Source organism: Mustela erminea, chromosome 1 (genome assembly GCF_009829155.1).
Source record: "Mustela erminea isolate mMusErm1 chromosome 1, mMusErm1.Pri, whole genome shotgun sequence".
Taxonomy (NCBI): domain Eukaryota; kingdom Metazoa; phylum Chordata; class Mammalia; order Carnivora; family Mustelidae; genus Mustela; species Mustela erminea.
The window spans coordinates 2,397,815-2,411,791 of NC_045614.1; the positions used below are offsets into that span (position 1 = coordinate 2,397,815).

Below are 13,977 nucleotides of genomic sequence, written 5' to 3' on the forward strand. Positions count from 1 at the left end.
TAGTGCCAAGAAACGGGAATTAACAAAAACAAGTCTCAAGGGGAGACTAACTTAAAGAAACTGGGTATGGCCGGTCCTCAGAACATTAAGAATAGAATGACTATATGACCCAGCCATTTCACTTCTGGGTCTTTATCCCCAAAAATCAAAGGAAGGGGCTTGAAGAGACGTGTACACCCCTGTTCACAGCAGCTTTGCTTACCACCTCCAAAAGTTGGAAGGAAGGCAAGCGTCCATTGATGGATAAATGGATAAAGAAAATGTGGCCCATCCATTCAATGGGATCCAGCCATAGAAGGAAAGGGACCCTGACCCCTGCCACACGCAGAGGGACTCCGAGGACACAGGGCTCAGTGAGAGGAGCCAGACCCAGAAGGACCCGTCCCGCAGGACCCCACTCCCAGGAGGTCTCTGGAGGAGTCCCGTCCACACAGACAGAGAGAGGGTGGGAGCCGGGATTGGGGCAGGGGGTGGAGAGTCCGTGCTTCAAGGGGACAGAGTCTCCTTGTGGGGAGATGGAAGGTTCTGGAAAAGGATGGTGGGAATTGTTGCACGACGGTGTGAGTGACGCCCCTGAGCTGTGCACTTAAAAATGGCTAATAGGGTAAATTACAGATAATGTCTATTTAACCACAATCTTGAAAAACCGCCGAGCATCCTGCAATGGCCCACGGCAGCTTCCAACAAGGTCCAGCTCCGGCTGTTCTGGCGCAACCAAGACAAGCAAGGAAGGCCGCAGTGCTCGCAGTCCCCACGAGAGGGCAGCCCAGGACTGGGAGACCCGCCTTCCTGCTCGGCTCGGCCCCTTGCAGTTTGGGTGGTTTTTCTTCTCTTGTTCCTCCCTTTTTGTTGTTTGCTGTACGTGTGTCTCTCCGTCCGCTTTCCCCTTTTCCCCATTTTGATCCTTCAGTCCGTTACCTTCCCTGCGCACACAGAGGTCTCCAGTGTCCAGTGTGTCTTTTCTACTTCTACGTGTCCTTGAAAAATGCATCTTGTTGTTGTAGGTTACACGGAGACGTAATTTGCGTGGGAAAGGGCTACGTAAGTGAGTGGGTGTGGCCATGCGCCAATAAAACTTTATTTATAAAAGCCAGGGGTGGGCCGTGTATGGGCCGGGGTTCTGCAGAGAAACCCAACCGGCAGGGTGGGTGCGTGCGTGCGTGTCTCCTGTGGATGGATAGAAACGGACATGGAGATATGGACATAAAGAGATAAAGATATTTATTTTAAGAAGTTGTCTCATGGGCTGCGGCAGCTGGAGAGTCCAAAATTTGTGGGACAGGCAAGCATGCTGTAAATTCAGGTAAGAATGAATGTTGTGGTCTCCAGTCCGAAACGTGTAGGGCCGGCTGGGAAGCTGGGAACTCAGGCAGGCTTTCTGTTACGGTCTATGAGGCTGAACTCCTTTCCGGGGAAACCTCAGCGTCGGCGCTTAAGTTCTGCAACTGATTGGGCGAGGCCCACCCTCGTCGCCGCCATCTGGCTCCCTTACTTAAAGTCAGCTGATTATAAATCAGGGATCACATCTACAAAACAGGTGTGCAGCTAGACAGGCGTTTGCCAGAACCCAGGCAGGAGTGGGAGGGGTTCATCTTGTGAGGGGCGTCAGAAGGATCTGCCTCCGTCCTCTCTGCTCGGCTTGCCCCCCTTTGAGGTCCCCCATTCTGTTGTGTTCCCCTTGTGTGTACATCTCTGTCCGCATTTCCCACTGATGAAGACACCGGGCCTGTTGGACTGGGGGTCCCTCCAGCGACCATGCTGTTAGCTTGCTTACCTCTGGGAAGACCCTGTCTCCTTTAGGGTTCCAAAATACGAGTGTTTTGGGGGGGGAGGCTGGGTTCCCAGTGGTGAAGCTGCCGTGAACGTTCGTGTGCGCCCGGCCAGCTCACTCCCCGTTCTGTTGGGAGCACCTGTCGCGGGACGGGAATCCTTCCCTTTATTGTCAAATGCACACACATGTCGTAAGTTCTACTTAAGAAACCCCTTCTGGTTCCCGAGCCATGAAGCTCTTCCCCTCCAGTTCCTCCTAGGAACTTTCCCGTATAAGTCCTTAACCCAGGTGGCCCCCGCTTAGGGGGACGTCTGTCAGGCGGCCAGACTCCCATACTCTGCAGGTGACAGATGGAGAAACTGAGGCTTGGAGAGTGCTGCCAGAGTCGTGCTGGTGCTGGTGGAGCGGGACGGGTGAGGCAGCCTGGAAGCCGGGACAGGGCCGAGGGATTTCATCGGTTTGACGTCTCACCATTAATCTAAAGCAGGAGCTGCAAACTGTGTAGGCGGCTAGACAGTCAGTTTTTCAGCTTCGTGCGCTGGATGGTGTCCGTTGGGACCACTCAGCTCTGCCTTGCAACACAAAAGCAGCCACAGATGACACGAAATGAGTGCGTATGGCCGTGTACCAATAAAACTTTATTAGTGAAATAAATGTTTATCGAGCTCCTACTGGGTACCAAGCCCTGTTCCAGGCACTGGAGATCCAACAGTGACCAAGACAGATGTGCACAGACATGTAAACAGATAGGATAACATCAGACAAGCGGCCAGCGGGGAGAAGGGAGGGCAGGAGAGAATGTTCCTGAAAGATGAGAAGAGGGTGGCCTTGGGGAAGGTGTTCCAGGCAGAGGACAAAGCCTGTGCAAAGGCCCTGGGGCAGGACCAGGCCGGGTATGTTGGAAGAGCAGCCAGGAGGCCCATGTGGCTGGAGCAGAGTGAGCTACAGGGAGACAGATGAGGGCAGGAGGGCAGGGGCCCTTGTGGGTCCCTGGAAAAAAAGACTTGATTCTATCTGAAGGGCAATGAGGAGCCACTGAGAATGTAAGAGGCACTTTAGGGATGGGAGGGGGTGTGAGGCAGGATTGAAATCAAGGAGACCAGGGAGGCCCATGGTTGCACCTCTGGGCTCCCCTGTAAAGCGAAACTCAGGGCACCCACCCACTCACACAGCGAAGCAGGAGCCCCAGGGACGTCCTTGGGCGCAGGTCTCAGCCGGATGCAGCCAAGCTCTGAGCTGAGCTGGAGGCGAGATGTGCCCGTGTGCCTGCCGGCGGCTTGCCCTGGGCCCGCGCAGATGCCAAGGGGAATCCGGCCACTGCCCCATGGAGGAAATAGGGTTTGGGGCAGGAGCCTTTCCCGCCTACTGCCCTCCCTGCTGTCTGGTTCCGTGCAGGCCGCGGGGAGGGCCCCAGAAGCTGCCACCCCCCCCACACACCCCAGGCTGCCGTGACTATCCTATCAGGGTCTGGAGACGGTGGCCGAGGTGGGACCACATGGACTGCGGGGTGGAGTGCTGGAGAGAGAGAGGCAGCCCATGGGACCATCTGGGGCATATCTGGGGTCAGGGAGCCTCTCCCGTCCCCTCCCCACCTCTGGGGACGCCAGACACCTGCTGGGGGCAGCCCTGGCCAGGCTCCAAGTCGGGGCCGCAGGACTTCTGGTCGCTTCCCGGCCCAGTCTGGCTCCGGGGACTGGCAGAGGGGAGGCGGCGACCTTTCTCCCAGATCCCTGAGCTGAGTAACGGTGACTGGAAAAGTAGCTGCGCCCGCCGAGCGGCTGCTGTGTGCCCTCGGGAAGTGGGGTGCACCGCCTTGGCCCCCAGCCCGGCCGCTGGAGGCGGGGGCTGTGGGACTGGGGTGAGCGTCTCCTCCATTGCCTCCAATGCATCCACATGCCCCGTGTCCTGCGGCAGGGGGGCCGTGTGGCAACAGCCCCCAACACCTGGGCTGGGCCAGGCCTGGTGGGAGGGCGCAGAGCAGCCCCGGGCACCCCCGGCTGCCCCGTGGCCCCACAGGTGCACCTGTGTCCTGGAGCAGGAAGTAAGCGACGGGGCCAGGAGCCTGGACATCGAGAGGCTCTGGGGTTAAACTTGAGCTTGAGCTGGGGACCTCCCCACTTCCTGAGGCTTGGTTCTCTCCTCTGGGAAAGGGGAGCTGTGAGACCGCCCCCGCCACCTCCCTGGGAGACTCGGGGACAGTCGGTGTGGCCTGTGGCACTAAGTGGCCAACACACACCAGCGTTTCAGCCACCCGCTCCCCAGACACGGGCAGGGCCCTCTAGGGGAGCAGGTCCTGTTCTGGACCCTGAAGGCACCTGCCTTCGTGGAGGTGACATTCGGGGTGGGGGGGAGGGACGAGTGCAAAATGTCCAGGAGCGCTGAGCACAGCCAGGAACGGTCTTGCGTTGTTCTGGTCTTGATGGCCGCCCCCGATACCCTCTCAATGCATCCCCGTGCCCACAGCCTTCCAAGGCACGCGATTATTTAGCGCTGACTGTGTGCCGTGCTTCGGACGCGTCATCCCTCGAGCCCATTTCCCGGAGGACAAAGCGAGGTCTCTGGTCTGTGCAAGGGCCCTCTCTAGCTGGGCGGGCCGGCGGGGAGCGGATCAGCCGGTGCGAGCCTCCGGGGCCCCCGGAGCCAGCACCCTCCCAGCTGCGCCCCGCCCCGCCCTCCACCCGGAGCTTCCCCGAGCCAGGGCCAAGGTGGGCGGCGGTGGGCAGGGCCGGAGCCGGGTGCCAGCCACCCACCCCCAGGGCTGCTGGGGAACGCCAGCGCCTGATCCTGCCTCAGGAGGACACATCGTACTAGAGATCAAGTAAACCGGCCTCTCACTTTGTTTGTTTAATTCTTGCAGGCCTCCCATCCGTCCCCCCACCTGCCCCCTCTCTGGCCCCCCCATCTGCACCACCCCCCCATCGTCCTGTTCGCGGGGCTGTAGGTGGGTAGTTCGGGCTTGGCCTCTTCAAGGAGGAGGGTCTGCAGCCTGACCGGCCTTTGCCCGAGGCCCGGCCACCCTGTTCTCTCTCCGTGGAAATCCAAGTTGGGGCCTTGGCCCCCCCAAAGATGTGACCTGCCTGGTTTGAGGCGCAGCCTCTGGTGGTCTGGGCGAGCGTGTCTGAGAGACGGGAGCACGAGGGACCAGAGCCAGGGCACCAGGTCAGGCTCCGGCCCTGCTCTGACCCTGGCCATGTCTATGTGCCTCAGTTTCTCCCTCCTCCAGAAAATGGGGGTCGCGAAAGTGTCGACCTCCTGGTGGTTGAAAGGAGGGAGCAGGCCTGGCAAACCATAGGCGCTTACTCAGTGCTGGTTGTCCACTCATTATGAACCCCGAGAAATGTGGATGCCGCCCATACCCACCCTGGGGGCCCCCAGCCCTGGGGGCCCTCACTAAGACTGGTGGTTTCCATCTGCAGAATGGGGAAGCCAATATGAAACCCCCCAAGTGTGAGTGCCAGGCGGTCTGGACAGGGCGGTCCGGGTTTGGATCTCAGCTCCTTTACCAGCCGGGCCGCCCCGGGCCCTTTGCCACTCAGTGTCCCTGTCTGTTATGGGGGGATCGTGAAAGTGTCCCCTTCACCTCCAAGGTCCCTGAGAAATCCACAGAAAGGGTTTAGAATGGGCGCGGGCAGACAGGAGTGTGCTAACAAGAAGAAAGCTAGGGCAGATACCCAAGTAAGTAGATAGGCCGGGCCCACTGGACAGATGGGCACACAGAGGCTGGTTCACGTGGCCAGTCAAAGGCAGGGCTGGGAGCTGAGGAACTAAGTCGGCCGCCTTCACTCCTCCAGGAGGGATGGAGGGTGTCCAGCCCCAGTCGGCCTGATTCAAAGCCCTGCCCTGCCCTGCCCGGTGGCCCCAAGACAGTAAGCTTTGACCCTGCATTTCCCGCCTTGGAAAGGTGGGCCGGGCGGGGCGTGGGTGGCGATGTCCGGGCGCCCACCCCCCCCCCTGCTGCCCCGCCCCTCAGCAGCCGGAAATCACAGTGCCAACGACTCTCTCCCTCTTTAACCCACTTCCTGCCGTTACTGACCCACCTTGGGTGCCCGCGCCCCGCCCCCCACCCCCTCCCCGGTCCCACAGTGGCAGAACAAGGAGACACCCCCCCCAGGGGCACGGCCACCTCGTGCCCGTGGATCGCCCGGCTCCCTTCTGCCACCTGGCCGGGAGGTCACTTGCTGGCTCGCTGCCTTCTCCTTGCCGCTGGAGGGTAAAAGGCAAAGGGCAAGGAGCCCCCTTTGCAGGTGGAGAGAAGCAGAAACTGTCCCCCAGCTCGCAGAAGGGAACATGGAGGCCACCAGCCCAGTCCTGCCAAGAGGGATGGCCATAGTCTTCATGTGGCTGGGCCCGTTTTGCAGATGGGGAAACAGGCACGGAGCGAGCAGGCTATTGAGCAGCCTGCCCAAAGCCACACGGAGCTGGGGTTTGACCCTCCCAAGCCCTGACCACCCTGGGCATGGGATTGGAGTCAGGGAGGGAGGCCTTGCGGGGGCTCTGTGGGGCCAGAAACCCCAATGGCAACCCCCACCCCACATTTCGGCCCAGAAGCAGATCATTCTCTCTCCCCTGCGGCAAGCCCTGCCAGGCTTGTGAGCGAGTTCCTGTTGGACAGATGGGGAAACTGAGGCCAGGAACACAGAAGCTACTCGCCCAAGTTCCTGCCACAGAGGGTTCCCCAATCGGGGCAGTAATGGGGACACGTGGAGGCAGGGTCTCCGGGTCCCATGTCTTCTGTGGCTCCCACCTGTGAGGTTCTGGCACACTTAGGCCTCCGTTCCTCCCTCTGAAGGTGCGCGCGGGCCTCGGGAGGCTGGGCCCGGGGCTGGCGTGTGCGGGCAGGCTCTGCCCTGCCAGGCGGTGCCCGGGCCCACACCCAGGTGCCCACACCCAGGTGCGAAGGGGCTGGGCGGAGGCCTCTCCTCCACGGAGGTCTGGGCTTGACTCTGGCAGCGGGCTGCTCGGCCTTGCAGCTGGCCCCGAGCAGCCCGAGCTCTGTCCCACACAGCAACCAAATGCAAAAGCAGCTCAGCCCAACTCCAAACTCCAACGTCTGCAGAATCCCAAGGAATTCAGGGCCCCACTCCCGGGGCTGCCAGGAGTCCCAACCCCCGCCGGCGAGGGGCTGCACTTGCCTGGGCCGCAGTCTCCGTATTTCTCCCCAAAGTGGCCTCACTAACCTGCTCCACCTTCAAGAGCGTGAAATGTGTCCACAGGGGGAGAAAATTGGGGTACATCTCCTGCTCCATGGATCTGCAAACCCAGGAAGTGCTGGCAGGTGTCTCACTGCCGTCTGTCTTGCTGCTTGGCTCCCCCTCCCAGCTGTTCGGAGGGCCACGGAGTGGAACCCCGAGGCCCTGGGCACGGCATCAGCAGTACCTCCCACCTTTGGGAAGGGATACGGAGAGGCTGCGGGAGCCCATCCCGACAGAGGCCCGGGCAGACCTGCAGCCTCTGGGTGTCCCATCATGGGGCCCTGCAGGGCCTGGGGCAAGTCAGAGGTGACATGGGAACCCGTGTGTCGTAGGAGGCTGCAGAGCCCCAGAACAGATGCCTGCCTGGCTGGGCCCTAGCTCCCCATCTGCAAAATGGGGTCCGTGCGGTAGATCGTGTAAAGGATTTAGCTCCAGGTCTGGCGTCCAGCAGGCTTTTGGCAATATTCACCATTGATATTCCTGTTATGGTATGAGTAAGTGAGTCTGTCTACACCGCTCTGTGCCACCCAAAGCATTCAACACCCACCAGAGCCCAGGCTGACTGATGAGAGCAGATGCTGGCCACGGCCGCTGGGGACGGGCCCCTGGGGGTCGAGCGGCAGCGCTCTCCCAGGCAAGCAATAGGGGCCGGACCACAGGTGCGCCTGCCCCATGCTCTTGCCCAACGCCCGGCAGGGGTGGGGGGCAGAGGGGAAGACAGTGGTCACCAGGGAGGGGACTGAACCCCAGGCAGGACCTGGCCTTGAGGTGGAGGGCTCCTAAATTGGCTTCAGGCTCTTTGCACAACTGAAATAGGTTGTGCTGGAGGGTGTGAGACGAGCTCCTGGGCAGAAGAGGCGGGCGCAGTGCTCAGCAGGCACGTAGTAGGTGCGCGACAATCCTTGTCTGCCCCTCCCAGAGCTCTGACGACAGGAGACCCGGGCTCCCTGGCAGCAGCCAGTGCTCGTTGAGTAAATAATCAGGCAGGGCCTTTCTCGCTTGCCGTGTTTTCCTGTCTCCTAAAGGCTAGGCCGCTCCTGCAGGCGCTCCCCTGCTCCGCCGGTCTGACCTCCCGCAGGGTCGCTGCGGGGCGGCCCCAGAGGCCGTGGTTGGGGCTTGGGGGGGCAGCAGCAACCCTAGCCCCCTCCTAATCCAGCCTGGAGCACCCGTGTTGTGACAGCCAGAGATGGCCCAGTCCTGGGGGGGGGGGGGCAGCACCGCCCGCTCGGAAACCACTGCTCTCTGGCTTCGTTAGCGCCCCGAGCAGCGGGGCAGGGCGGCTGGGTTCCGAGAGGGGCCGCGCCGCACCCGGGGAGGAGCCAGCCAGCCTGCAGCCTGGGGCGTCCCCACCGCGCGCGCGACTCTGGGCGCACCTGGGGAGGGGTGGGCATCAGCACCCCGGCCATGCCTGGGTTCCAGGAACTGGCAGGAGGAGCCCAGGGCATGCCACCGTTGCAACATCGGAGGGCGGCATGCCTGGGCAGGGCCACCGCCTCGGCCCGCGGGCACCGCCGGGAAAGAAAAGGCAACTCGGAAGCGGGCGGCAGGACAGAGGCTGGAATCCCAGGCACAGGCTGGCAGGGGAGAGGCGGGGCCCGGGCGGAGCCTGCGCCCCGCTGCGTGGCCTATGGGGAGAAGCTGGGTACGTCCTGGCCAATGAGAAGGCCCCAGCGAGTCAGGCCACACCCCCGGGGGAGCCCACTGGCGCGGTGAAAGCGTTGGGGGCGGGTCCCTTAGGTCCCCCACATCCCCCAGTGTCGGTCCCTTTCAACTGTCCTTCTGCTAGGGCTTCCTGATACGGGGCCACTGAGGGTTGGTTGGAGGGAGCACTCGCAAACTTCATCTGTGATGTTTAAAAGTTCATTAAGTCATTCATACTCCACAATAGAGGGAGAGCGGGTCCCGGCAGAGGGCACAGCACGTGCAAAGATCCTGGGGCACTCCCGGCAGGACGTGTTGGAGGAACAGCCGGACGACCCCTGCGGCGGGCAGAGAGAGAGGGTGGAGGACAGGGAGGGGCCGGGGCAGGTCTCCCTGCAGGGCCTGTTGGCTGTGGGGAAGGCTTTAGACTGTAGATAGGATGCGCCACCGAGGCCCTGCGGGATTTGCGGCAAAGGCCTTTCCGTCTCTGGGCCATAATGTCCTCGTCCATCAGAAGGGGGAGCAATAATGCCTGTTTGGGGGGCTGACGTGAAGAGAGGCTCAAGTGAGGGGGGCTGGCACATAGTAGGAGCGCAGCCTTCATCTGCTCCAGCCCTGTCGTCGCCCACCTGGAGCAGTGCAGTCGGGTGGATCCGGGTCCCTAGGCTCCCGCCCTCGCCTCCCACAGCCGGTCCTCCCTGGAGCGGCCACCAGAGGGCGCTCCTGAGTCCTTGAGTCAGGTCCCGCCCTTCCCTGCCAACGCCCTCCAGGGCTCCCACCCTGCTGGGGGTAAAAAGCCCAAGTCCTCCCCACGGCCCCCAGGACCCTGCACGACCTACCTCCCTGTCCCTCTCACTACCTCACTCACTCTGTTCCAGCCACACTGGCCTCCTGGCTGTTCCTCCAACGTGCCAGGCCCATTCGTGCCCCAGGACCTTTGCATGGACAGTTCCCTCTGGAACCCTCTCCGCCCAGACATCCACCTGCCGCCTCCTCCTCCACCGCCCAACATCTCAGCTCCTTCAAAGTGCACCCCCAAACCTGACCCCCACTTCCCCTCCCTCTGTCCCCCAGCAGGGTTTGTCCTGGGGCATGCCAGCCCTCAGCCCTTCTCATTTCCACTTCTCCAACTTGCGCACCGTCTGTCTCCCGCCATTGCACCGTCAGCTCCACGAGGACAGAAGTGTTCACTTTTTGGTCCCTGCTTCATCCTCAGGGCCCAGAGCGGCCCTTGGCACCCAGCAAGCGTACGACAAATGTTGAGTGAATTCGTGAACGATGACCTTAATTATCCCTGTCCCCCCATCTCACGCTCCAGTCAGTATCTGGGCCCCTTCCCGTCCTGCCCCACCCCCCAGCCCCAGGGGAACTCTAGGGGTTCATTGGTCTACAAGAGGAAGAAGCAGGCGTGGCACAGAAAACCAGGCAGGGGGCCCCCCACTCTGTGCCTCGAGAGGCTGGATAGGACCCCCATGTGCTGGCAGGCTCCGGCCCCCTGGTCTAGCACCGCGGGATTCCTGTTTGAATTAGAGGTGGGGGAGGAACCGAGGCGGCCTCCGGCTTGGGTTTGTGGGGAGGTTCTGCGGCCTGCGAGGCTTGGCTAAGCCGTTAGCTGGGCCTTGGTTGTGGCCCGTGTCAGAAGTCATCCAGCCCGGATCCCGGGGAACAGAGCCCATGGGTCTGTGTGGGTGTGTGTAGACAAGGGTGGGGGTCTCGAAAGCCCCCCCTGCCCAGAAGCCCAGCTTGGACCCAGGGGGTCAGGTGGCTGAGGCCTGGGCCAGCCGTCTCCTCCTCCACTTTGGGCCCAGGGCTCCTGGCCCGCAGCTCCAGAATCTCTCTGCCAACGAAACCCCAGCGCGGAGGTTCTCAATGATGAACAGATGGTCTTGGGTCGGGGAGGAGGAGATGGGGGGGTGAGGGGCTGAGCCCTGGAGGTGGCCAGGGGGTCCCTGGAGCAGCCCTGCTGCTTTCCTGGAGGGAAACTGAGGCAGGGAGCACCTCCACGCCTCTGTGCCCAGGGTGGGGGATACCATCGGCAGAGGGTCCCCTGGTTTGGCCACGTTGCACTTGGCAGAGGACAGCTTGGGGGAGGGCGGAGACCCGGGCCCTCTGCCAGGTCAGATTCCTCCCGGCAGCGGTTGGGGGGGGCGGGGAGGGAAAGGTTTTTTTTTTTTTTTTTCCCCAACAGAATCAAAAGGAGGCGAGAGAACCTTTGGCAGGAAGAAGGGATTGGAACGAAGCCTAGGCTGGGCTCACCCTGAAAATCACACTCCTGGCCTTGCGCTTGGCGGCTGGGAGTGGGGGTGGCGGGAAGGCAGTTTGGAGGCTCTCATCATCCACACGCATCCCTGCATTTTGCAGAAAAGGGGGCAGCCTCCTCAAAGGACCGTGGACATGACCTTCAAGCCCTCCCCCCCAGCTGCTGCAAGCCCCCCTTCCACTGGTTACTCAACAGACTCAGCTGCCTCCATACCTTTGCTTGGACTCTTCCCTCTGCCCGAGCTGCCTTCCCGTCCACCGCAGGGCACCTCTCCAAGCCCCCTGGGGTCTGGTCTTCCAGGCCCCTGGACCTCCAGGGCTGAGGGGTGCTAGGTGCGAGCCTGAGGCCAAAAACCACCGATCAATAATTCTGACCTTGTCTTCATTGAAACGTGACCATTTTGATTCTTAACAAGATTGTGTCCAGAGGTTAGCCATCTTGAGGACTGGGTTTTTGGTGTCTCCCTCCCTGCAACGTCATAGCCCCCTGATAAGTGCCTCACCCTCATTTCGGCTCTGAGGATCTAGCTTGTGCCGGGCCCAGCCCAAAATGTAGACGAGTGTAAGGGTCGGCAACAGCCAGGCTGAAAATACAGAGATCTCAGGTCTGGCCCCCAGTCCTGGAGACAGACACCGGAGAGGGGAGAGCCTTGAGAAAGGGGTCCCAGGCAGTGGGGGTCCCAGTGGAGACCCCTAAGTGGGTGATGGGCTCCCGCACTGAGAACTTTGACACGGAGCGCACAGGGCCATCCCTGCCTCCGTGAGGGAACAGGACTCCAGCAGACCTGGTCACACCAGCGTCCCCACCGTGTGACCCTGGGCAAGTCATTTCCTTCTCCTGGCCTGAGAGATGCCTCTTGTACCAAACATACTAATCAGGGCTCCCCTGCCTGCCACCAAGGGCTGTTTCGGCACTAAATGGGTTAATAGCCGGAAATGGCTGCCTACACAATGAGGGTTCTTATTAGAGCCCCAGGGCCACCTGTGGGCCTCAATTTCCTCATCTATAAAATGGGGGTTGGCAGGCGAACCTCCAGGGTTCCGGAGGATTGGCGGGGGGGATGACGAGGCTTGGCGAGGGGGAACCTCTGAGGGCTGAGAGAGCTCTGCAAAGGTGGGGACACTGGGTTCCATTGCAAAGTGTGAATCCTCCTCCCCTCCGTTATAGGAACACCTCCCATGCAACATTGAAAAGGAGAGTTTAGAAAAAAAAAATCAGCTAACACTATTGTTGCGATTGTAATCTCTTTTCTCCTGGTCTGTTCCCCCCTCCGCCTTTCCCTCTCCTACCCTCTTACCCAGCTAACAGCCAGAAGCTAAGACTGGGGGGGGTAGGCAGATGGCCCTTGTGACCAGACTGCCCAGCTCTAACTCCCAGGTTTCCTACCTATGGGCTGTGTGACCTTGGGCAGGTCTCTCAACCTCTCTGTGTCCCAGGTTCCTCATCTGCACAATGAGAATGATGACAGTTATCTTTCACATGGGGCAGTAGCTATGAGTGAATGCCGGCATCAGCAAACTACATTCCAGGGGCCAGATGTTTTTGTGTGCGACACGGGCTAAGAATAAGGTTTTGTGACATGTGAAAATTATGTGAAATTTACGGTCTGGTGTTGATAAATAAAGTTTTATTGGTACACGGCCCAACGGTTGATATGCCATCCTTGGTGGCTTTTGTCTTTCAAGCTACAAGGGCCAAGCTGAGTCGGTGCATCTGGTTGGCAAAGTCAGACATATTTAGTCTCTGGCTCTTTATGGAAGTTTTTGACCCCTGAGTAACTTTAAACAGCGCAGGGCACAAAATGAGCTTAGTAAACTTGTACTTGCTATTGTTATGAAATATGTGATTTGTACAAAAATCGCACGCTACTTTTCCTCCTTTAAATGTCACATCACTAGGGGCGCCTGGGTGGCTCAGTGGGTTAAATGTCACATCACCAGCATTTTCCCCACAACACTGACAATTCCGGGAAGCCTGCCTGACTCCCCCGTCCTGCGGAATTTCCTCTACAGCCCCCCACCGCTGGGCACTCAGGTTATTCCCCATTGCTGAGGCACAGCTTGGTGTCGCACAGCCTCACACCTCCAGCTGGCTTTGGTCTCACGAGTCAGACACTCCCCTATAATTTGCTGCATGCTGGGTCCAGTCCAGGCACCTTGCAAATAGGAACCTATTTAGTCCTTGTGCAGCTACTGTGATCCTCCGGCTTCACAGATAGGAACACGGAGGCTCAGAGGGTTGCCATGACTGGCCCAGGGGCGCACGGGCAGGATTCAAACCCAGGCGGTGACTCCTGTCTGTACCTTGACTCTTGTCCTGGTTCCTTGAGGTAGAGAGCCAGAAGCCAAATCCTTGTATCAAAGGCAGACAGGATTGAAAGGTTCTGGCTGTTCCCTGGCACGCTGCCCCTCCCCCACCCTACACGGTATACATATGGAGGTTACTTAGGGCCAACGTGAGGTTTGACACTGGAAACCCAATATGGGCCTCCCAAGGGCAGGCCCTAGAATCCCAGCGTCAGGAGAATGGGCCTTGCCCGCCAGGTGGGGAAGCAACAGTCCCTCGTTGCAATCCAGGCCCAGTTGCTGTGCCCCAGACAGGCCACTGCTTCTTTCATGGGGACCTGGAGGGCATGGCCAGCAGGGTTCTGCAAAATCAGTCATCTTGCCTGCTACCTACCCCCCCCCCCCGCCCCTTTCCCCCTTCATTTGCCCGGTCTGAAAGGTCCCCTCTGCTTCTCTGCTCCAGCTCAGCTGCCCCACGTGGGGTGGCGAGTAACCCCCGCCCCTGCTGGTGGGCAGTGCCACCACTATGGGAAACAGTTTGGCAAGTTCTTAACAAGCCAGACGCGGGCGGGCCACCACGGGATCCAGCATCCTAACCCCGGGTCTTAACCCAGGAGAAAGGAAAGCCTACCGCGGTGTGCGCACTTCCGCACCAGCGCCCCAGCCCAGGACCACTCCACTCCCAGACATGCACCGGGAGGAGTGAAAGGGAGCACTCACAAGGCCTTGCTCCCGCTGGGTTCAGCAGCTTCACGAAACCATAACAGTGCGGAGACACTGCGGACCCCTGTGGGCCGGTGAGCTGGGTGAGCAAGCTATGACCTCCCC

At 60.5% G+C, this 13,977-nt stretch overlaps 1 protein-coding gene across 1 annotated transcript in view; it reads right to left on the minus strand.

Moving 5' to 3' along the window:
• The window catches only part of LOC116567874 (translation initiation factor IF-2-like), a 29,128-nt gene that overhangs the window by 8,597 nt on the left and 6,554 nt on the right, over window positions 1-13,977 (minus strand). The window contains exon 3 of the mRNA XM_032303239.1: window positions 6,949-7,021. Within this exon, the coding sequence (XP_032159130.1) occupies window positions 6,949-7,021 (73 nt within the window). The remainder of the gene's footprint in view (window positions 1-6,948; window positions 7,022-13,977) is intronic.